Source organism: Globicephala melas, chromosome 18, assembly GCF_963455315.2.
Source record: "Globicephala melas chromosome 18, mGloMel1.2, whole genome shotgun sequence".
NCBI classification, from domain to species: Eukaryota; Metazoa; Chordata; class Mammalia; order Artiodactyla; family Delphinidae; genus Globicephala; species Globicephala melas.
This window is the reverse complement of record NC_083331.1, coordinates 5,425,857-5,449,834: the sequence shown is the minus strand read 5'-3', so window position 1 is coordinate 5,449,834 and position 23,978 is coordinate 5,425,857. Positions and strand designations below refer to the sequence as shown.

General features: G+C 36.1%; 1 protein-coding gene across 9 annotated transcripts in view; it reads right to left on the bottom strand.

The window, feature by feature from the left end:
* PAN3 (poly(A) specific ribonuclease subunit PAN3) overlaps positions 1–23,978 on the bottom strand; it is a 116,260-nt gene that overhangs the window by 48,624 nt on the left and 43,658 nt on the right. For all 9 annotated transcript variants that reach the window (XR_004044818.3, XM_070044095.1, XM_070044090.1 and 6 more), the window contains one exon: positions 16,606–16,756. Coding sequence is in view for 8 of the 9 variants with exons in the window: in XM_070044095.1 (XP_069900196.1) it covers positions 16,606–16,756 (151 nt within the window). In the remaining variant the exon portion in view is untranslated. The remainder of the gene's footprint in view (positions 1–16,605; positions 16,757–23,978) is intronic.

The following is a 23,978-nucleotide window of genomic DNA, read 5'->3' as shown; positions in this document are numbered from 1 at the left end:
TGGATCTAATCCTCAAATAGACTGTACAAAATAAAACAAACCACTATCCAAAAAGCAACAGGATTAGGAAGTAAAAGCTAAAATAATATTAGTCTTTACAGTCATTACTTCTTTCCCCATAATAATTCCATCATTCAATCAAATTCAGCTTTGTAGATAATTATCAAAACTGGCTAAAACTGTTATTAATCAAAAGTACCAGGCTTAAGGTAATAATAATCATGCAACTAATGAACCTAAAGCTGAAATGTATAAACTCTCATTTGTCTAAAAGCCCAATTTTCCAAATCCTGACATGATGAATGATCACTTCCACTTCTAGCCTAAACAATAATCAACTCAAATATTGACTAGGTAAAATTCCCATTATTCCTATATATTTTAAATCATACTAACTTTCAAATGATTAAAATAAAATTAATATATTTATAACCCTTTAACTCTTAAACCACAAAATTATTTGTTACCACACAGATGTATATACCTTTGGCCAAAGTATTGCCTGTATCATGCCACACCCTGTTTTTAAAAGCCTCCAAAAGGACAATCCACAGTATTCCTGCATAATTTATAATGGCCTAGAATATTAGGATAAGAAAACTTTCCTTTCTATAGCTTAAATCCCTCATGTCTCATATAAAAAAATCCATTTAATTAAACATTAAAATTATCCTCATTTCCTTGAAAACTGAAACTAAAAAAATAACCTTTTAAGGTAAAAATTGTTAATTATCAAAATCACAATATTAGCCATAAGCCACGATAAAAATTATTCACTAATCTAGTAAAATATACACTAATCAAGTTAAGTTCAATTTAATCCTAAAAGTTGCAAGCCACAAATGCAAACTACCTTTGCAAAGATGAAACAACCCAAATGCCAAAAGGTTTACTGGAGAGAAATGTTTATAACCCCATGTGGAAAAAGGATAGCTTGGATTCATAAGCAGACTGCTAAAATCCTATGCTGACCTCTCAGGAGCATACTAATTCTTGCTGGCAACGAATAGTAAAATTTCTACACTTTAAAGAATTGTTTCATTAAGTGTGGTGATAAAATGAAAACAAAGTCAGTAAGAATATTGATTGATGTCAACTGCCAGAACTGATTCCTTCACAAACCCTGTTTTCACAACAGCAACCCCTTATGATTAGGGGAATTAAAAGTTGCTGAACGCAACAATCCCTTCAGTTAAACAAACAGACCCCTCAGAGCTGTCCAACGCTGCCCAAACTATCCATCCTTTAGTCGGATCAGTCAGTTTCATGAATTGTAGGATTTATCTTCAAGTCCAGTGCTGACTCAGAGGGTAGCTTGTTCCCTAGAGAAAACAACCAACAAAAATCAGAACAGCTACTGCTCATAAGCTCTTTCAACACCCAAGTGGAAAGGACAACTTAATGGGTCCAAAAAATAGTTCAACTTCCTTTCAGCTACAGGAGTAGCCAATAAACTGAAAGCATCTATATGCCATAGGCAGTTCCTCGTTAAAGCTTTCACTCAGTTACAGTAAGAAATGTTAAAACTAAAAAGCTTGCAAGAGAAGCTATCACACACACCATAGGGTTTCTCACCCAAGAAGAAATTTGCAAGGACTATAAACGGAAAGTATTTCAAGGGCCAAAGCTGTTATTTTGTTTTCTTTAATCTGTGAAAAGCTGCCTTTCGTGTGCGTGCGTGCATGCGTGTGTGTGTGCGTGTGTGTGTAGTGGGGGGAATTAAATATTTCCACCCAGAAGCAGTCTACATGTCTAGGGCACTAGCTTTGCTTATGGCCATACATAAAAAACTAGTGAAATGTTACTTAATTCCCTAAACGCAAGGTCCTCATATTCACTGGTCAGAGAGAATATTCTGAATTAAAAGATAAAAAGAGTAACATGTTCTGTTTCAAGATATGCAATAGTGAACTGCCTTCCCTATTATTTCTAAAAACCAAAAAATCAACATGTACAGCCTTAGAGCCTCAAAATATACCACTACAAAACGGGGGGGGGGCTTTGCATTTCATGAGTTAGGGGTTCTGGCTACAAAAATACGTTGTTATGAAAAAAAAGAGGGAAAAACCTCCATAAGAAGAAAGGCAACCAAAGAACTCAAGCTACTTTCAGAAACATTATTTTGTCCTTTCCGGCGCATGAAGCTAACAGCTTTTCACAGAACACACACTCCTCAAGACCACCTCCAGAGGGAGGCGTGAGGGTGGCCAGCACAACTTTCCTTTCTAAAACATTTATTCGTGTGGGGAAAATTCTAATCAAAAAATTTCCCTTGTCACTTCCAAGCTCTAATATGGAAAATTCTTGATTCTCCACCAAGAACCTCAGTGCCTCAGAGCTCAGATTTACGGAGGACAAAACTAGTAGTGACTACACACTGTCTTGAAAACTACTCTTTTGAATATAAGCATCTGACAGGTTATGGGGGGTTTTGGTTTGGTTTTAAAGCCTTACTCATTCCTCATTTTCCCAGCCTCTCTCAGAGAAAGGAGAGTTAAATCCCACTGTATGTAATGAATGGTACCTGTCATAAACTATCTGGGGAGAATTCACCAAATGGCCACTCAAATCATTCCCTGTAGTCTGTGGTTCAGGTGAGAAAAACAGCAACCCTCCCAGCTTCCTCAACCTGAGTACCAGTGGATCGCTTCCCATCAAGAAACAGGGCTCTGTGCCGGTGGTTTTCAATCGCATTGAGCAGAACCCTAAGCTTCCAGAAATGCTTCGGGGCTCTGTAAATTCTTGATTTGAATTTCATCTGTTTTTTTCACTTTTAGTAAATCAACAATAAAATCACAAATGCAGGTCCAAATTAGCATGCATTCTTTTTTAACATACTAGAGATCATCACCAACATACTTAGCTTGTGCTGGGTTAGGGTATTCTCATGGAGGCCCAGAATAAAGCCTCTCTCCCGTCACCCCCTATACACATGGATCTTGCATTAGGAAGGCAGTGACTGCGATAATCTTTATTTAAATGCACATGCACTTAGAGAAAACTAAACAAATGGGTGCACAACTTATTCATGTGAATCATGATTTTTATGTTACTATATGACAGAAAATACAGAAAAGGAGACAGGAATATAAGACTAATTACTGTCCTTCACCCACCGATTTCAAATTACTGGGTTCGACATAATACCACATAGACTTGCTATTCTCACTGAATAACTTCATGAGTAAGTTTAATAAACCTGACCCTGTAAATGCCAGTTTTATCTGCTTTATATAATTTTAGATTTGGGGACTACATACAGACTTCACAAGAGTTCTGCTGCTTTAAAAAAAATGTTTGAAAACCACTGTTCTCTAAACTCTAATTAAGCTTTGGTATTCCTGGCTCACAGGTCCTCTAGGGGCAGAAATGGTAATTAAGTCTTATGTTTCTGATGCTTGCTGAGCTTCAGGTGCCCGATATCGACGTGCTCCCAGCCTGCTGTCCAGTCCTGCCTTCTCTCCCCCCATCCTGACAACCCTCAAGAAACAATGTGCCATGGACTTATATACACTACTAAATGTAAAACAGCTAGCTAGTGGGAAGCAGCCGCATAGCACAGGGAGATCAGCTCGGTGCTTTGTGGCCACCTAGAGGGGTGGGATAGGGAGGGTGGGAGGGAGACGCAAGAGGGAGGGGATATGGGGATGTATGTATATGTATAGCTGATTCACTTTGTTATAAAGCAGAAACTAACACACCATTGTAGAGCAATTATACTCCAATAAAGACGTTAAAATAAAAAAAAAGAAACAGTGTGCCAAACTCAGGGGTGCTAATAGCAAAGAAAATTGGTAACATTTTAAAAAAGAGACACCAGGTACCTCAAAATACATGACATTTTATCTCAGTGTCATTTTTCATTCATTTTTCCAAGTTCCTGCCCAATCTAACCTTTTTCACTTGCCTAGCAATTTTAATTTGAAAAGAAAATTCCACTCTTCTGATATTTCAGAATGGTGGCTCTCCACGTCACGCAAATGGCAAACTTCAAAAATATTTCTTTGAAAAGATAAATAAGAAACTCCACTTAACAGAAGCAGTGACCAAGAGCCTAAGGTAGGTAAACAGAACCATCTATGTGAGCTAATTAATGATAGTAGTTTAAACTGTCATGTGGAATCACTGCACACTGGTACCAACGTATAGTTTGTCTAAAAAAAGTGCCAGTTGGCAAAAAACCTCGCCTTATTCTATTCCCTCCAGGCGAACTCTGTGGCCTCCCCTACATCAGCATCTAAGGGTAATGCCTGTTCCAGGAGGACCCTGCTCCAAGCCTATGGCTCGGTACTGCGCCTGACGTTTTCTTCACATCTGTCTTTACCTAACTCAGAATGAATTACTTTATGAAAGTTCACTAACTGAGCGAAAACAATTCTCTATTATGGTAATAAACTGGTTAAAACAAACAGAAAAAAAAATAAACTTCACAGATTCTCAACTGTCTGTGTTAAAAATGTTTAAAGAAATCCTATCTATCCTTTAAAACCCATCTTATGGGTTTTCCATGAAACTTCATCCTGGATAACCTCACTCGAATCAGATAAAATCTCACCTTCCCACAAATTTTCTGGAATTCTGAACTTTTTTTTTTCTCTCAAAGGGTAGATGTCAGAATCTCCTGTGAAATCTTTAAACGTACAGACAATGGCAGTGCTCCAAATGTGAGGTTTCTGACTTCATAAGTCTTACATGGGGACGGGGAAGCTGTATATGCAAAGCACCACGGGCTAATCTGCAACTACATATGAAAGCTTACCGGAACCACTGCAGGAGATCAGGCACTGAGCAAGGTTCCAGGAATTCAAGAAATAAGATCTAGTTCTGATTTCATGAAGTTCATAGTTTACTCATAAAGCCCACGACAGTGCTTAAAATTTTTCAATTTTAGTGTTTACTCTAGGTCTCCATGTGTGATCACAATAGTGGATAAAATGATAAAAATGCTTCCAGAAGCATTTAACTTTAAGTGAAGGAAATAAATAAAACATACAGACAAAACTTTAAAAACATTAAGAGATAATGAAAACATTATAGAAGCATAGAGATGTAAGACAGTAATAATGACTTCAGAAGTAGAAATGGCTTTGAAAGGGGGAGAAGAAAAAAAAAAAAAGAGAGGCATTTGACCTAATCAGTGAAAAACAGGCAAGATCTCAAGAAACTGAAGAGCCTTCCAAGTAGAGGAAGGCACAGAGATGGGAAAATTGCTGCCATTTTCAAATACATATTCTCAAATAGGATACGTATTTTATATCAGAGGAGGTCCTCCATGAAGAAAAGAAAGCTGGTAGTCATTTTCCATTATTTTAATTCTAAAAATATTTAATAAGCATGTAGACATAGTTCCTTCCACAAGGGAGCTTATATTCCAATAGGCATGAAGAGGACCACTCATTCTAATACAAAGAAAAATGCAAGTTCAAATTGTAGTAAATTCTAAAAAGGAAGTAAACAGGAGAACACCATGAAAAATAATGATGGGAAATTTCCTCTACATTAGTCAAAGGCCCTTCTCTGTGACACTTTAAGTCACTTTGTAAGTGACACCTAAGAGAACACAAGGAACCATCCATGGAAAGAACAGGTGAAACAGTACATGCAAAGAACATGAGCCAGAAAGGAGCTTGACATATTTGAGGAAGACCAGTATGGTTGGAACTGAACACACAACGGAAAGAGTGGAAAGGTGAGATTCGAGAGGTATGTAAGACACAGATCATATACCGTAGTAAGGGACTTGGAGTTTATTCTAATGACAACTAGAAAGCCATAATGTGATTACTTTTACTTTTAGGAAAATATAAAGAAAAAGTAAAATATGTTTACTGATTTACGGTAACATTTCAATTATTAAAAATTGTATTTGATTAGAAGTACAAAGATTCTCTCTTCATTACATTACACAATAAAAATAAGTTTCAAACACACTCCAAAATGCTTTCTTTACTTATTTTTTTAAATATAAATAACCTTTAATAAAAGCCATGTGGACCAAACCAATATAAATGCAACTCAGATTCCATCTCTGATTTCCCCCTCAATATCTAGAGAATTTCAGCAACTGACTTCTATAAGCATACTTCATTTTAGTTGAATATCTACCTGTGATAAAAGGTATTTGGACTACCTGGATATTAAAAACACTGTAAGCATTAATAAAACTATTAAGTGTCCTAACGCTTCCTCACAAAATTTATTTAATCTCATTGACCAAATGTAGGTAAATACTGTCAGTTCATACTATGAGTTTAACCCAAGTTGTATCAGCCACATACTCGTACACAATATTTGATGGAGACCACAGCCTGCACAACTATTTCACTTTCCATGTCTACACACAGTAATCCTCCATTGGGCCTAACTTCAGCCTTACCTCTATCAAGAGCCTCATTTCCATATGAGTTTTCATTAATTAATTCAACAAATGTTAGAATATTATGTGTAAACTACAGTACCTAAACCTCCCAAAATGTGAATAACTTGTCCAGATTTTTAACTGTCTTAAAAACAACTGAATTACAACTTTAAGAACTATACCCTCTGGCCTGTATGTTAGGTCACTTACTTGGATCACTATAATATCTGAAGAAACAGAACAGTGACCTGCTTGCCCCCAAACTTGACAAAATTATCTGAATTAATAGGATCTTCTCTAGCCTCTGCAATGGTGTCAATCTCTTAAATCATAACACGTACATTATTTAAACAGAGTCAAAACAAAATGGGAGGAGGACAGGTGTTAGCTACCAAACAAACTCTTCTGGATCAAAAGAACCATTTTTCTTCTCAAGTGACAGTGAATGTTTATGACTAAATGGTATGCTTCATTCATTGATAAATTATGTTGTATTGTTTATGAACAATAAACATACTCCAAGACAACCATGTCTGATTATAAAAAGTTATAGTCACAAAAAATAAGATTAAATTAGTTAACAACGTAATTTTAACTTTAAATTTCTTTCCAACAAATAAAAGCTAGTAACAAATTAAGAAGAAAAATTAGTCTGGCTTCAAAAAATGTTGTTATTGAATCAATAAACACTTCTTACTTCTTTAACATTAATAACAACTTAGTTGACCTTTACATAAAAATCTTAAAACATACATATTAAAACGTAACATGCAAATAAAAGATATCTGATTACTAGTTCTAGATCCGTGAGGTTTAAAATTTTAAACAGCCACGGTACGTATGCTATGCATTTTTCAGACATTCTGAAAAATTTATGAGATGTATCAACAATTGATTTACATTATGTGTGTCCCATAAGCATTACTAAGGTAGAAGAAAGCCCTGTGGCCTGGTTTCGCTTAAACGGTATTTGTGATCTTGGCTGAGCTTCAGGAACCCCTGTAACAATTCATTCAATGGTTACTTATCTGGTAACTTCAGTTACCCAGTACACAGACTCGAACCAGAAAAGCGACATCAGCCTCAGCCAAAGAATAATTTAAAGCCCCATCCATGCACCTTATTCACAGGCGACAGTTCAAGTCCTTGCCTCAAAGTCTTTTCCTTATTTAAAGAAAGCGCAGATTAGGAGAAGAAAAGGGCTGTTAAGAAGAAAGAGGAGAGAAGGCAGCACAGAGCATTAAGCAGAGCAGTAGTTCTCAAAATGGACTCCCCAGAAAATCAGCAGCATCACCTGGAAACACATCAGAAAAGGAAATTCCCTGGCTCACCCAGACAGACCTACAAAATCAGCAGCTCTGGGGATGGGACCCAGGGAGTGCTGGGTTTTAACAGGTACTCCAGGTGATTCTGACAGACTCAAGAACCACTGTCCTGGAGTTAGGAATACTAACAGCACAACAGAGTCATCAATAAAAAGCCAGCAAGAACTCACTAACATGGTTCAAATTGTCTGAGTATGTCCATTCAAGGTACTACATTCAGGCACTTTAATAGGCTCAGAGAGCAAGAGAAATTACCTCCAAGGAGTTATAATCTGATTGAGGTGGGAGGACGATGGAAAGGGTGAAGAATCCAAGTAATTACATAACACTGAAGCAAGCTGCTCTTCAAACTCCGTTACCTAAAATGTAGCAACTGCGCTCCGGTTCACTACAATCACCTGAAGCACGTCAAACTGAGCGTGAGTCATCAAAGGAAAGTCAGCTCTGCGTGAAGCAACAGAAACTACAAAGTCTGGCAGTCTTTCTTTGAAAAATTGCTGAGAATATGAAGTTTTGACAATGAAAGCCATAAAGCTTCTTATATCCAAAAATTCAAGTGTGATGGAGAGCTTCATTTTCCATGATGCTAGATAAATCAGTTACTGTAGCTGTTTTGGTGATTTCTTTAAAGTAGATACAAAAGATGTAAATAAGATAATGCCCCAAAATGCCTTTATATGAGATAACCAGGGTCAACTTAAAATTCTGCATCCAAAGAAGACTGGAGCATGCAGGCCAGCTGCTTAAAAAGATGAAAGTCTGGATTTTGGTGGACAGTCACGGTTGGAGAAACTTTGCAGACAATTTCCAGGTTTGTCCATAACAACTTCCCACTCAGGCTCCTCCATGCTTTCCCCCTTCCAGCTGACTGGAGAGATGCCTAGAAACCCTTTGACCTGGGTCCTTAAGTACATGGAGAACAGGATCCCAGACAACCTGAAAAATCTGTCCTGGACTGTTACAAAAGCAAGAAATACATTTTTGTCATGTGAAGCCACTACATTTTGGATCTCCATGTTTCAGCCGTTTAGCCTACCACATCACAACAGTGGGCAATAAGATTATGGTCCATAGTAACTATGGCTTAGGGAGCATTTTGGTGACAACAATTATATTAATATCCTATTGATCTGTACTGTTTTCTAAAAGGTACACCCCCCACCAAAAGGGACTATTAGTTACTAGTTATTATTTATAGGAATACCATTCTAAAATCTGGATAACCACATCACAAATATGGGAAGATGTTCATGAAATCATAAGAAAACATCTCATTTCAGAATATCAATGTGTAAGAGATTCATGACTAAAAAATCAAAAACTAAATATTATCACCATCAACATTTAGTCCACATCTGAGTTTTTGCTCGTGTACATGGTTGGAGTTTACATGCCTGTGTGCACTGAGGGTTTTAAAGGGATACATCTCTCTGATTCCTCTACTTTTACTAAGACTCTGCCCCATGCCCTACCGTAGGGTAAATGCACATCCAAAAGGCAAAAAGAGTAAGAAAAAAAGATGACTTTCACATATGAATATGACTAGTCAGGCTGAGAAGAATCAGGGCAAGTCAATAAAAGAGCCTGCCACCATTCACTTCATTCCTACAGAATTAGAGGACCATTCCTATCTAGACATGTCACACACAGCATAGTAATTTTGTCCACACAAACACTCTCTCTCTACTAAGTACCTACAATGCTCCACTGAGCCAAAAGGTGAAAAAAAATGATCCCTGGAGGTTTCAACCTATTTGACTCAAAGGAAATAAAAAGACTGACTTCTAACTCTCCACATCCAGCTGAGAACCAGGAATGTTCTTGGGCACTCACAAATACATGCTGTCTCTCCCTGCCTCAGTTCATTCAGGACCTCTACAACACTCTACTCACCCCAGACCCTAACCTTACACTGCTGAAACAAAACCCCCCTCATCTGTACCTGTGATACAAAGGATTTTCTATTTACACATACTATGTCAAGGAAGTCCATATACCTTTTAAAGTCCTTTTTAAGTCTAGTATCAACACACAAATCAAACTCTTCTCTCCTTTTTGCTACTTCGCATCACTGTTTTCATTTCTGTCTCCTTTTAGTGTACCTATCTACCTCCTATTGATCAACATGTCACAAAACAATACAATTTTAGATTAGAAAGACTTTTAAAATTCTCTATTATCTTCTCATAGAAATGAATATGCTAAAACACAGGGATCAAACAGCATGCTGAAAGCTACATAGCTACGTTAGTAGAAGAACTGGTACCATGTTCCAAAGGCAATCAAGTCACGATCCAATGAAAGCAGCCCCAAAACAGCAGGAGATGCTGCTACAGTTGTAGATCAGTGAACCTATAGATGAAGGGAACCCCTACCCACTCCCATCCAGCCCTTACTTCTCAGTTAAAGAACAAGTTAGCCAATACATGAGATTGAAACAGGAAGTCCACAATAGAAACGCTCAAACCTAACAGGACACATTAACCAGGGATTCCCCAACCAGCAGAACAATATCCACTGTCAGCTACTTTAAGCCTTACCTGGCAGGTCTCCAAGCCAGCTGCGGCAGCCACATCCCCCTCGCGCCATTAACGTCTTGCCTCAGTGTCCTGAAATTCCCAACCAGGAAGGAAATATAGCCAGCAGGCACTCCCAACCCAGTTACGGCTCTACAGTTCTACTGTTAGTAACCTTCCCTGGGACGTCACCATCTGTACCCATAAACATGCATACGCCGAGCAGCCCCCACCTAGGAGGAGCTCAACATTACAGGGCCTTCTTCACAAAAACCTCAGGGACCCCTGACCTTAACTATAAAGTTTTCTTTTATTTTTTAATGTAGAAAGCAAGCCCCAATTAGAAAACCTGGACATGTTTGAGTGATTCTGCTGAATATACCTGAAAAACAAAGTAGTTACAAAAAATGGAAACATGCAATTTAAAAATAATACAAATATTTTGACTGGTTTTAAAAATGTTTTAACATCTCAAAACACAGAGCAACTCTAGTTCTGATAAAGTTAAACTTTCAACAGGCATATTTCTGTTCCTCATGTGACAATACACCTACACCCTCTTGAACACTTGCAGTATCTAGTTCTTCAAAGATGTTTACAGGATCATTAAAATTCACTGTAATTAAGAGATAGCCACCAATTAAAATTTTTTCTCTGAGATAAAAATGAAGCTTAGTTAAATGAGCATTTATTAGGCACCCTCTTTATGCCTAAATTTGTGCTAGATAAGAAGTGACTCCGTCCCTTCTTAAGAAATTTGTAATGTGCTTAGGAAATCTAGACTGACATTTAAAACAGAATACTTTAATGGTAAACTACCGCTATTGCTATTAAGGGTAAAAATAATTCACAGAAACCAGTTCAGATGGAAATATCAAAATAAACTCATGGTAAGATTACTTGACGGTCCCACAAAATTCATTTAATGAAAAATAATTAAAAGGAAAATCTGTTTTAGAGTTACATCATATGAAACAGGGAGATGTTTTAGAATTACCTAAATATTTTGTATAATTTTTATTTTCAATAATTATACTACTTAGTAAAACATAAAATAATCTAAAATGATAGCTTATAGTTTTTATGCCTTGAGTGATTTTAATGTAGAGCCTAAAATACAAAGAGAAATTTGAAATATGAACTTAGATATTTACCATCTGCAAAACCATAGCTTCAATCCATTAGCAACCTATTTTCCCAATGGTACATACACTCCTTAGCTGGATATCAGAGTAGTAATACAGGTAGGTAGACATATCTGAGGATTTAATTTTACCCACACTAGTGTTACAGCATTATGACCTATGATTTTTGACTTATACAATTTATTAATTTTAACAGTATTTTCCCAGTTTGCCCTCTCTCTTGTTTGCGTCAAAAACAGATCAGTTATATGGACACACACATACATACAACTAGTCTAAAAAAACAACTGAAAGGGCTATCATGTAGGAAAGATTTTAATTTATTCTATTCAAGGAAAAGACCTAGGACTAATGGATAAAAGATACACAAGACAGAGTTTAGTTCAACAAAAGATCTAATTTTCTTTTTTATTCAAACTATTAAAATGTACACTGGGCTACCTTGGTTAGCTACGTAATTCTTTATTACTGTAAGTGAAAAAGCAGAAGCTAGATGATAATCTCTCAGGAATGCCACCTCTAAACTGGCACAAGGCTGAACCATGGAAACCCCAAAGGTTCCACTTAGACCAATGACCAGTGTCAGATTACCGCATCGGCCAACTAGTATGCAACTGAAATGAATGAAGCCTCCATTTCTTCATTATGATATAAAACATCACAGAATCAGAGAACTTTATTCTTTAGCACAGAACTTTAAAAAAAATATCACCTTTCAACATTAGAAGTATGAGAATATTTTTAAATAGTACATTATATATATTAAAAGTTAAATATTTTTCAACAAGAATGACGGATGAATATTAATTTTCCCTTTTCTTTTCCCTTCCTCTTTTTCCCCATACCTTGCCCAAGCCAAAAAATAAAGAATGTAAGCCAATTTTATCTATCAATTTGGCACTCGCAGGAATCTATAAGAAATGATTAAGTGTTTCAAAAAACTGGATCTGGGCTTCCCTGGTGGCGCAGTGGTTGGGGGTCCGCCTGCCGATGCGGGGGACACGGGTTCGTGCCCCGGTCCGGGAAGATCCCAAATGCCGCGGAGCGGCTGGGCCTGTGAGCCATGACCGCTGAGCCTGCGCGTCCGGAGCCTGTGCTCCGCAACGGGAGAGGCCACAACAGTGAGAGGCCCGCATACTGCAAAAAACAAACAAAAACAAAAAAAAAACTGAATCTAAAAATATACTTTAAAATTCTTCTAAAATATTATGATTAAATTTTAATGAAGGAATACAATTATTTAATAATGATAGGTTTAGTATAATTATTAGATGCTGCTCATCAAATCAATCATCTGAGATTACCATAATAATTTACAATAAAATATACTCATGGTCCAAAAATCTGCACCATTCTCATCTTGAAGGAATGAATATTTGAAAGTACTAAAAAGTCACTTATGGCTCTCTTTCTCATTTATAAGTCAATGATGGCATCTTCAAATTCAAGAACTCCCCTCTACCTCTCCCAAGTGTACACACACAATCAAGCAGAACAAGAGATGCTCAACTCCTGAGTCACAACTGTGCACTAAACCACCAGAGGACATATTAGAACACTACCCAGAAATGTACGCTCCTGTTGCTACCTCTCTCAGAATCACCTTCAACAGACTACGGCCAAGACTGAGGTAATTAAAGTACACCAAGACTTAGCTTACCAAGTTTACTACCACATCAAAATACTCTCAGGAAAAATTCTGATAGAAAACCATTCAGCAATTAGTTCTCATGATAAAATTATTTTTCATGGCACAAAAAATTAAAGTATAAGCTGTCTTTTCACATACTTAGCATAGTCATATTTTCATTTCTAAAGGCTATTCCAAAAATGTTTGCCTAAAACTAGACCTATTAGAAAAATATATCTTTATACATTACTTTAAAGGTATTGTTACTATATCACACTCAGGAAATAAAATTTTGCTAAGGGTGTGTTAAACCAGTGATTCTTAACTTTTGGAAGGCTGTGGCCCTCCAAGAGGATAATAAAATCTGTGACCAGAGAAAAATGTGTATTTACAAATTAAAAATATGTCTATAATTGTAGGGGTTCTAAAAGACAATTAAGCCCCAGTTAAGTGCCATAGCCCAAATACTAACGCTTACAACTACCTTCATAGAAGACACGTAGAAATACAGCTATCGTTCTCCGGTTAAATGTGCGGAAAACAACTAAACCTATAGCTCCTTCATTTCTTAAATTAAAATAAAATGTATATACAAGTCAATGGAAAGTTAACGTGTGCTGCATATATTTAACACTTTCAAATACCTTTTAGACCCAATTAGCTATTTAAATTCAAATAATTTTTGTATAAAGTTTCACTTCTTGCATTACAACCTTTTTAAAATACAAATCATGTTTTTAAAGTGATCAAGTTTTAGAGGAACCTGATTCACTCAGGATCCACTTTGTTCCACACATTACGTTTTTCTTCCTTACGATCTGAGGAAATAAAAATCTTAACATCTACTCAACTTTGCTCAAATATTTTTACATTTTTGGTCGAAGGATATATTTAAATATGTATTTTTTCACATATAATGAAAATGACATTACTCTAGGTTACATCTGAGTGCCAAAATATTTAAGGTTTCATATTTTTTAGGAAAACAATAATTTGACATGTTTTCAAGGGTACTAATTTCTGGAACAGAAGTTGAAAAAAAGAGAAAATGAAACTTTATAACTGAAAATTATCACTAGGTTACACCTATAGTAGACAAGGAGGATTAAAGATCAGTTAAATCACCACTAAGGCAGGTAAATAAACTTCTATGACCTTTCTTATTCTACAGTCTTAAAGTGAAAATACCAAGAACCTCTCCTAGGCCTTGAAAAAAATATTTATGGGTAAGAAGTAATGGAAGACACTGAAGGGATAAAATGTTTTTCTGAAAGTACAGACTTAATTTTGTTTTCCTTTGCTCATCTCCACAGTGTTAAGCCATTAACTAAAAGGAGAAAATATGGAGAAATAATAAATGCAAAACCATTAATCACTCCAGTATTTTTGGAAAATATTTTAGCCTCGTTGATTGCCATTTGAATAAAGAACAATTTTTAAATAGTTGGTGTAAAGAATTCAGGAATACATTTAATATAATATACTGACCTATTTCCAATGGTTCCAGACAGTAATTACTTTCATTAATAGGAAGCAGAATGACCACTTTAATGTTAGGGCTATGTAGAAGAAGAGTAAATAGTTTTAAATTAATTCATTTCATCCTAAATTTAGGTTGTGAAATCCAATGGGGACCAATGAAACACCTACCTACACACAAGTTAATAACAACTGGAAACCTTAAACAAATACCACAGCATTAACGGATTTTGTAATTAAATGTTTTCAGTATCTAAAATTCCCTTTGACATTTTTAACTCCTCCAGTATTTAAAAAGCCCATCTTTTAGCCTGAACTAGTCTGATCAAAGATGTGAACAAAATATTTACTTATGAGACAAGGGAAAATGTGCTGTTAGGCCAAAATCAACTGGTGCTTAATTAAGAAAGCCAAAGGGTTCTGACTGGCGTACGGGTTTTGTTACTGTGGGTGCTTTATAAACACTGCTCTGAAGTCTGGACAATCCCTAAGAACGTTCAGATGTACAGCTGACATGTAGATTATGCTCATGTAAACAATGTGCACACACCTCAATGGGAGAAAATCATAGCAGCACATTACTTACAAGTAAAACTTTAGGGCTACCAGGGATATTCAATTCTGACACTGCTCTCTAGGGAAGAATGGAAAATGTTTACAAATTTAACTGAACCTGAAAAGAGCCAAAGTAGAAAAAAAGGTAAAGGGACAAGTAAGGGGGAAGGAGTTGCAAGGTATATCTCAAGGCCCTCCACACAAAATTATCTTAAAAGTTTCACCAGAAAGGTATGTAATTCTTGGTTATGTTTAGTTAATAAAATGATCAACTGCTCACTGGGGTGGGGGAGGATGAGTGGGAGATGAGTGGGAAGGGAGGGAGGGAGAATGAGATGGAGAGAGGGAGAGAGGGAGGGAGAGAAGGGGAGGAGGGAGAGGTGAGGGGAAGTAGGCATTGATAAAATCCTTGGCAACGCAAGGTTATTAAGCCTCTGAATACACTTGATACTTTATACACTAAACCGGATGCTCTGTTCCATAAAGTTATCATTATCTTCTCTCATTCTTCTTCCCAAAAAGGTCCTTGATTTCAATATCAATATCAAAACCAATGATTTATCACCATCACTGATTAGATTAAGCCCTGGAGGCAGGCAGTACTAGTTCCAGGCTGATCTAGATGGATCTTCTGGCTTCATTTAATGTATATAAATTTCCTTTTGTTTCTGTTTTTTTAAACATTCAGGACCAAGTGATGATTTTCCAGTACAGGTTCCAGAAACATAATCTGGGTGGGTAGCTCAACCATTTCACAGACACAAGACAACCTGCTCAGCACTTACTATGAATTCAATATAATTCTGCATACATTGTCTAATTAAGGTACACAGCAGTAGGAATGGGTGATGTTAATTATCTAAGAAAACTTTCATATTTTGATATGTGTTTATGTTAGAAAGCAGAATACAAAATCTGCATGAATTTTTAGATAAAAGAGGGGAACTTCTAAGAAGATAGGGTTCTCAAAGGGTTACTCTGAACTATGCCTCAGGACCCCTGAGGTATAAGTGCATTTCTTCGAATTCTTCTTCCTGCCATTTCGGGTAACCTTGGAAGGAAGTGTTGAGGTGTACTGTCTTCCCTGCCTCAGTGGCCCCTAATAGTTCACACTTCTCTCCTGCTATTGTTTACAATACTTTACCCAATTCGAATTACTGCTACAGATCTATAGCCAAACACCTGAAAGGCAATACATCTAAACTTTTCTTTTAAATGATATAAATTATTTTTCAGAAATTTATTTCAAAAGGAGGCCCTTGACGCTCTTACAGAAGTTTTTGAGTGAAAGAGCATTATCATGAACTTAAGGAAATACTATGGCCCAGACAGACTTTTCTTCTCAATAACCATTTTCTCCTTTAAATTTATTTTTGTGCTTTTAAACATCCTTATATTCAATTTTTGTTCATATTTAAATTTTGCTTTAAAATTTTCAACTACATTTGGACTATGGTACCAAAACCTAGAACGTAAAACTCATAATGTGTTCAAATATGACTCACTGAAGAATACAATTTCAGGTCTGGTAAACTACCAGCAAATGTGCTTAGAGACGTGCTATCTGGAACTCACTGGAAACAGTTACTCAACTTACCTGGGGCTAATCCAGCAGCAGCAGCAGGAGTCCCCATGGATGGGTGAGAGAATACTTGAGAGAAGGCAGACGCATGTGCCTGGGACGCGTTACTGAGCCTGGAGGTTGCTCCTCCTTTGGGAATAAACTCGCTTGCAGTAGGATTTGGTGTCTATTTAAAAATCAAATATAGTAAGTTAACACATTTTAAGCCCAAAAAGACAATGAATCTACTAGGCATTATTCCACAGTGCTCTATTTACTGAGTAAAATATTTTATTGAAAGCCATTTACAGTGTTTTTTAGTTTTCATATTTTGGGGTGGGATAATTAAATTTCTTGAAGAAAAATTTTCATCAAATTTGAGGGTTTTAATCATTTCATTTGCAGAATTTAACTTCAGAACATGAAAATTTGCCTTTATTGTCAAATATACATCATTACCAAACTATCCTAACACATTTTAGAGAACTAGGACATTGAAACTGCCTCAAAACTGAGCCAACAAGTTTCAAATTTAACGTCTTTAAACCACTTCTACCAGGATAAAGATCAAAACTGCCTTTATTCCAAAATTAATCACTTCCTTCTTTATAAGCACTTAAGACATTTCCCCAATAATATAGTACCATGTATTTAAATAACAGTAAAGACAAGAAAAGCACTTAAAAACAAGGCAAACACACGAGAGGACTCAAGATATAAGAAAAACATAATAGAGGCTCCAATGTCTGCTAAGTATTCATGTAACTTGTTATATTAAAAAACATTTTACTATGAGATAAAAAAATTTCCTCCCAGTTGTACAATGCCACCTCTTATCTAGTCAAGTGGCATGTTGCCTTTAAGAATGACTAGCACGTTATAAGACTGCAAATCAATTTCACAAATGGTCTATATTTTGTCCATGTGGAAAAAATGAATATCCTAAATATTTTTCTGAAATTGTGACCTACATGCTTAAGTACAGTGAAGATTCAACACATTGATATTTGAATTCAACTTCCAAAAGGGTCGACCAAAGAGATAATTTAGTATGTTCATACTTCAGCCCACATTTTCCGTATACATATAAGCTAAGTTTAAAATACACTGAATCACGATGCAAAAAATTTAATCACTTGAAGTATTTTAGAACTGATCATTAAAATGGAAAAATACTTCCATAGAAGGCATAAAATAAAAAGATGGACTAATTACTGTACAATCCAAGAACAACTTCCCTACTCAATATGAATGACATTTTAAACTGCTAGGTTAGAGTTCAAAATATTAAATTTGGAAAATAGCAAGTCAAGAGGCTAACCTCATTTTAAACTCTAAAACAAATGATATTTTACTAGTTACGTTCCAGCTAAAATTAAATGCAAAGTAATAAAATACAGAAAAAATGTTAACCTGTGTTTAACTACAATATACAAGATGTACAGAGAACCTCTTTTACTGCCATATCTAAGACATAAAATTCTGAAGAAAAAAAAGAATCAGGCCTGAACCAAAACATATTTTCCAAAGAGAAAAAAAAAAGTCCTCTTCTGTCACTTATGTGTCTATTTTAAAACCTTCCAAATTTAAAACACTGGCATTTTCTTTAAAAGTACGGCCAATTCCTTAATTTCTGGAGTAGAAAATAAGCCAACGCATTTTATTGACGTAGTAATCCCTAGTTATAAAAGAACAAATGGTTACCAAGAGGACCCCTTCAGAGCTAAATCAGTGTGTACTAGTTAATGCTGAATCTGTTGTAGAAGATGAAAGTCAAGATAAAATCAATCAGATAACTTGGTAAAAGAGGTCAAAACGCAATCAGATAACTTGGTAAAAGAGTTCAAAACGCCTAGGAGAGATGGATACTTCAGAATTACAAGATTACTAAGAGACAGCAAATTTAGACAAAGAAATTAATCTAATCTAATCCCGAGAAAAAGTATCACCCACTTTCCATTTCATTTATACCTTACGTTTACCTTGAATAAGAGACTTTTGATTTCAAAGCTGAGTTTCTCTAAATCAAATCTATTTTAAATTAGTCTGAAAGACTATTTTTAAGGGATCCTATAAAGGAGAAAAAGGAGGGGAAAATCTATTCTACCTCCCCCAAATAAATTATATATAAAATGCCATTATAACAAATAATAAAGGTCCTTCAAATTTATTATGATAGAAGTTATTAAAATTAACTATGAAAATGTATACACTAAACTGCAACTTTTAGGGATTCAACAACCACAGATCCAAAAAACCTACCAGCAATGAATTTTAATTAAGAAGTGAAAAGAAGGGCCTAAACCCCTCCCTCCATTTTTTTTCCTGATTTATGATGGCAAGGCATTTCCCTTGTCTGGGTGGTTAGACAGTTTGTTTTATTTCAGATGAGTTTATCTGAGATGAGAGAGAAGGTTAAAGAATTTAAATGGCAGAAAAAAGAATTACATAGTAGGTATAACACAAAAATCAAAATCTAGGAATAAGTGAGTAGCGCTACTATTATTAACAGTTAATATAAATTCCTCTAACCAGATTAGAGAACTATTAAAAATACTTAATGAGAAATTATAATAATGAGAATACTTTCTCATGATAAAATTAGTTAAAATAAGAACTATATAATAAAAGTTATATATAACTATATAATAAAAAGATGCATTCTTTAAACCATTTTAATATAACTGGTTTGTAACATATACAAGGGTTTTATAAAGCAACAAAATACCATAGGCACACACCTTTAACATGTTAAAAAGAATACTTTTTTAGAGATAGATAAGGCAAAACTGGTAACTAAAACCAGTATCACATTAAAATGAAATCTCTGTTCATCAGAAAATAAACGATTGGGACTTCCCTGCTGTCACAGTGGTTAAGAAGTCAGCCCGCGAGTCACAACTACTGAGCCTGCGCTCTAGAGCCCACGAGCCACAACTACTGAAGCCTGCACGCCTAGAGCCCGTGCTCCGCTACAAGAGAAGCCACCGCAACGAGAAGCCCGCGCACCGCAAGAGTAGCCCCTGCTCGCCGCAACTAGAGAAAGCCCATGAGCAGCAAAAGAGACCCAACACAGCCAAAAATAAAGTTTTTAAAAAAAGGAAAAGAAAATAAACAATTTATTTTAGCTTTAGGAGGCAAAGGTTATATCTAGAAAGAAGAGTCAAGGACTTGGGTTATATAAATTTGTCTAACTTCAACAACACTAAAGAGAATGGAATAAACGAGAAAAGGAATAGTGAAAAAGAACACCAAAGTTTTATTACTCCCACCCTGTGACTTAGATAATCCCATCATAACTCTCTAAATATGTTCCTATAATATTAAATTTGTGGGTTTTCTAACATACATATAATTATATTTCTATTCATAATTTCTAATTTCTATTCATACTTATTTATTTTTATTTGTTTATTTTTGGCTGCGTTGAGTCTTTGAAGCTGTGCGCAGGCTTCCTCTAGTTGCGGCAAGTGGGGGCTACTCTTCGTTGCGGTGCGCGGGCTTCTCATTGCAGTGGCTTCTCTTGTTGCGAAGCACGGGCTCTAGGCGTGCAGGCTTCAGTAGTTGTGGCTCGCAAGCTCTAGAGCGCAGGCTCAGTAGTTGTGGCGCACGGGCTTAGTTGCTCCGCGGCATGTGGGATCTTCCCGAACCAGGGCTCGAACCTGTGTCCCCTGCATTGGCAGGCGGATTCTTAACCACTGTGCCACCAGGGAAGCCCTCTATTCATACTTTAAGTCCTAATTTTCATTCATATCTTAAACAGCTCTAAATGTACATTTGGGGAAAAAAATCAATGTTTATGTCAAACAGCAGACATTCACTCTGTGAGAAGTTATCAATAGAGTTTTAGGTTCTCACACACTTAAATTTACACCGCAACTTTCACAACCAAAAGAACCAAGTGCATTTTATTTAGTGAGTTCTTCAAACCAACATCATCCCCCAACATTTGGATATGATTCCTACCTGTCCTCTCCAGACAGAAATATACTAAGTCAAGAGTCCTGGCCTTTAGCTTATAAAGCACTGTTGTAATTATTATCATTATATTTTAAATGAAATAATAATTAATGTTTCAATTCAGACATCCCAACCAACCAAAATGATAGAGTGTTTCCTATTTTACCAATGACTGATAAAGGTTTTGTTTTTTTTTACAAATGAAGTAATTTTCTGTTGAGGTTTCTAGCTCAAGATTAATACAACTTTATGCTTTTCTACTATCATATTATTTCTTGGAAACTGTTACTTTTAAAGTCTAATTCAGAATTTAATACTCTGCTGGACTCCACTACAATCAAGAGTACTTATTAATAACACAATAAATTAGTCCCATAAATTAAGGGACTAATTTAATAAACAGTGAAACAAAATAAAAAGTTCAGCCATTAATTTTTAATTAGGTAGAATGACAGGAAGAGGTTTATACTGAATAAAAACACAAAATATTATGTAATATTTCACTGCAAATATGCCAAAAGGTCTGTACGAAAAAGAAAGTTGTCTTAAGGTGATGTGACGAATGACTGAGGAATCACTGCTATTCCTGAATATTGGTCAGGCTTTTTAAAATCGCACAGTAACCTCATAAAACCATAAAATACCCTCCTTAGTAAAACTCCTTGTAACGAGCTCAACTTGCTTTACCTCTTAATAGCTTCATAAGCTGCTATCAGTAATCTTTCTACTCTCTGAATGAACGTGAATGACCTGGTAAATTTTTCTGAACAGCTTTATCTAGATATAACTGACATATAAGAAATTGTACATATTTAAATGTAAGCTTTGATAACTCTTGACATAGGTAGACCACCATGAAACCACTACCCAAATCAAGAAAATGACTACATTCATCATGCCCAAAAGCTTCCACAAGCCTGAATGAAATCCCTCCCTCCTGTTCCTCTCTGCTCCACTGCTTTGGACTCCAGGCAACCACCGATAAGCTTTTTGTCACTATAGACTAGTCTGTATTTTCTAGAATTTAATATAAATGAATCTTACATACATATGTAGGTGCTGGGTTTTTTACTAGCTTCTTTCACTTTGCATCATTAAGATTCATCCCTCTTATGTTTACTTTGGGTTTAATTTGTTCTTCTTTTTCTAGTTTCTTAATATAGAAGCTGAGCTCACTGATTTGGGAACTTTTCTCCTTTTCTAATACAGGCATTTAGTGCTACAGACTTCCCTCTGATTACTGATTTAGTGGCATCCCACAACTGCTGGCATGTTTCATTTTCATTCAGTTCAAAATACTTTTAAGTCTCCCTTTCTAATCCCTCTTTGACACATGAGTAAGTCAAAAGTGTGTGTGTTACTCAGTCTCTGAATACTTGAGATTCTCCAAAGATCTGTTACTGGTTTCTAATTTAATTCTCTTGTGGTCGGAGAACACATCTGTATGACTTGTACCCTTTTAAATTTATTGAGACTTCTTTCAAGACCCAGAATTGGTCTGTCTTGGTGACCAACTTCTATGTGAACTTGAAAAGAGTATTCATGTGGTTGCTGTGGGGCACAGGGCTCTGCGAGTAAACTGCCAGAGCTGCTCAGGCCTCCCGCCTCCTTAATGATCTTCCTCCTCACTGAGAGAGGACTGAAATCCGTGTCACTGTCTATTTCTCCTTGCAATTCTACTAGCTTTTGTCTCATATATTTTAACTCTGTTTTTAGGTGCATAAACATTTAAAAATGGCGTATCTATGCTCCTAATAAACTGTCCCCTTTACCTTTATCACGTGACCTTCTGTATTCCTGGTAATGTTCTCTGCTCTGAAATCTACTTTTTCTGACATGAATATAGCTATGCCAGCTTTCTTTTGACTAGTGCATGGTATAACTTTTAATCTATTTTTGTGTTTATGTTTAAAGCAGGTTTCTTGTCAGCTTCATATAGTTAGAGTTTGCTCTTTTTCTTTAATCCAATTTGAAAATCTGCCTTTTTATTAGGATGTCTAGAAGACTTATATTTAATGTGATTACTGATAAGTTCGGGTTTGAATCTATCTACATATTGTTACTTGTTTTCCATTTCTTCCACCTGTTCTTTGGTCTCCTTTTCTGTTTTCTGCCTTCTCTGGGATTAAATGATTTTTTAAATTTTCATTTTACCTCCTCTCTTGGCTTGTTAGCTATAACTCTCTCTGTTCTGTTACTGTGGTGATTGTCTTAGGTTTTACAGTACGTATATTTAACTTATCACTGACTATCTTAGTCTGCTAGAGCCATAATAAAATACCACGCACTGAGCAGCTTAAACCCGCGGTCCCCAAACTTTTTGGCACCAGGGACCGGTAACGTGGAAGACAATTTTTCCACAGACGGGGGAGGCAGGGGGATGATTCAGGCGGTAACGTGAGCAATGGGCGGCGGCAGATGAAGCTTCGCTCACTTGCGCGCTGCTCACCTCCTGCTGTGAGGCCCGGTACCTAACAGGCCGCAGACCAATACTGTGCCGCAGCCCAGGGGTTGGGGACCCCTGGCTTAAACAATGGAAACGTATTTTCTCACAGTTCTAGAAGGTGAGAACCCAAGATCAAGGGGCCAAGAGGGTTTGTTTCTCCTGAGGCCTCTCTCCTTGGCTTGCAGAAAGCCATCCTCTCACTGTGTCCTCACAGCAACAGGCCTTTTCTCTGTGTGTGTGTGCAACCCTGGTATTTCTTCATCTTCTTCTAAGGACACCAATCATATTGGATTACGGTCCATCCTTACAACCACATTTAGCCTTAATTAAATCTTTAAAAGCCCACTTCTATATACAGTCATATATATATTTTAAAATGAATTTGGGGAAGACACAATTCAGTCTGTAACACCAACTATCACTGAATTTTAAACTACTTCAGATATAGTGTAACAAGCTCACAATATTATACTTCCATTTCTCCCCTCCCAGACTTTGTGCTATTATCATCATATATTTTATTTCTACATATGCTATAAACCCAACCACACACTATTACCGTTTTTGCTTTCAACAGTCAATTATCTTTCAAAGAGACTTACAGAGTAAGGGGGACAGTTTCTTATATTTACTCATGTAGTTACTGTTTCCAGTGTTCTTCATTTCTTTGTATAGATCCATAAGGTATTTTCTTCCTTCTGCCTGAAGTACTTTCATTAATATCTATTAAGTACACATATACTGCAGGTGAACCCTTTCAACTCTTGTATGTTTAAAAAGATGTTTATTTTGCTTTTTAAAAAATATATAATTTTGAAGTAATTTAAAATTCACAAGTAGTAGTATCCTTCACCATCTTTCCCCAAAGACATCATCTTACATAACTAGAGTATATTTTCAAAACCATAAAATTAACATTGGTGCGATAAGTTTAACTAAACTGCACATTTTATTCAAAATTTCACAAGTCTTTAAATGCACCCAATGGATTACATCCTTGCAT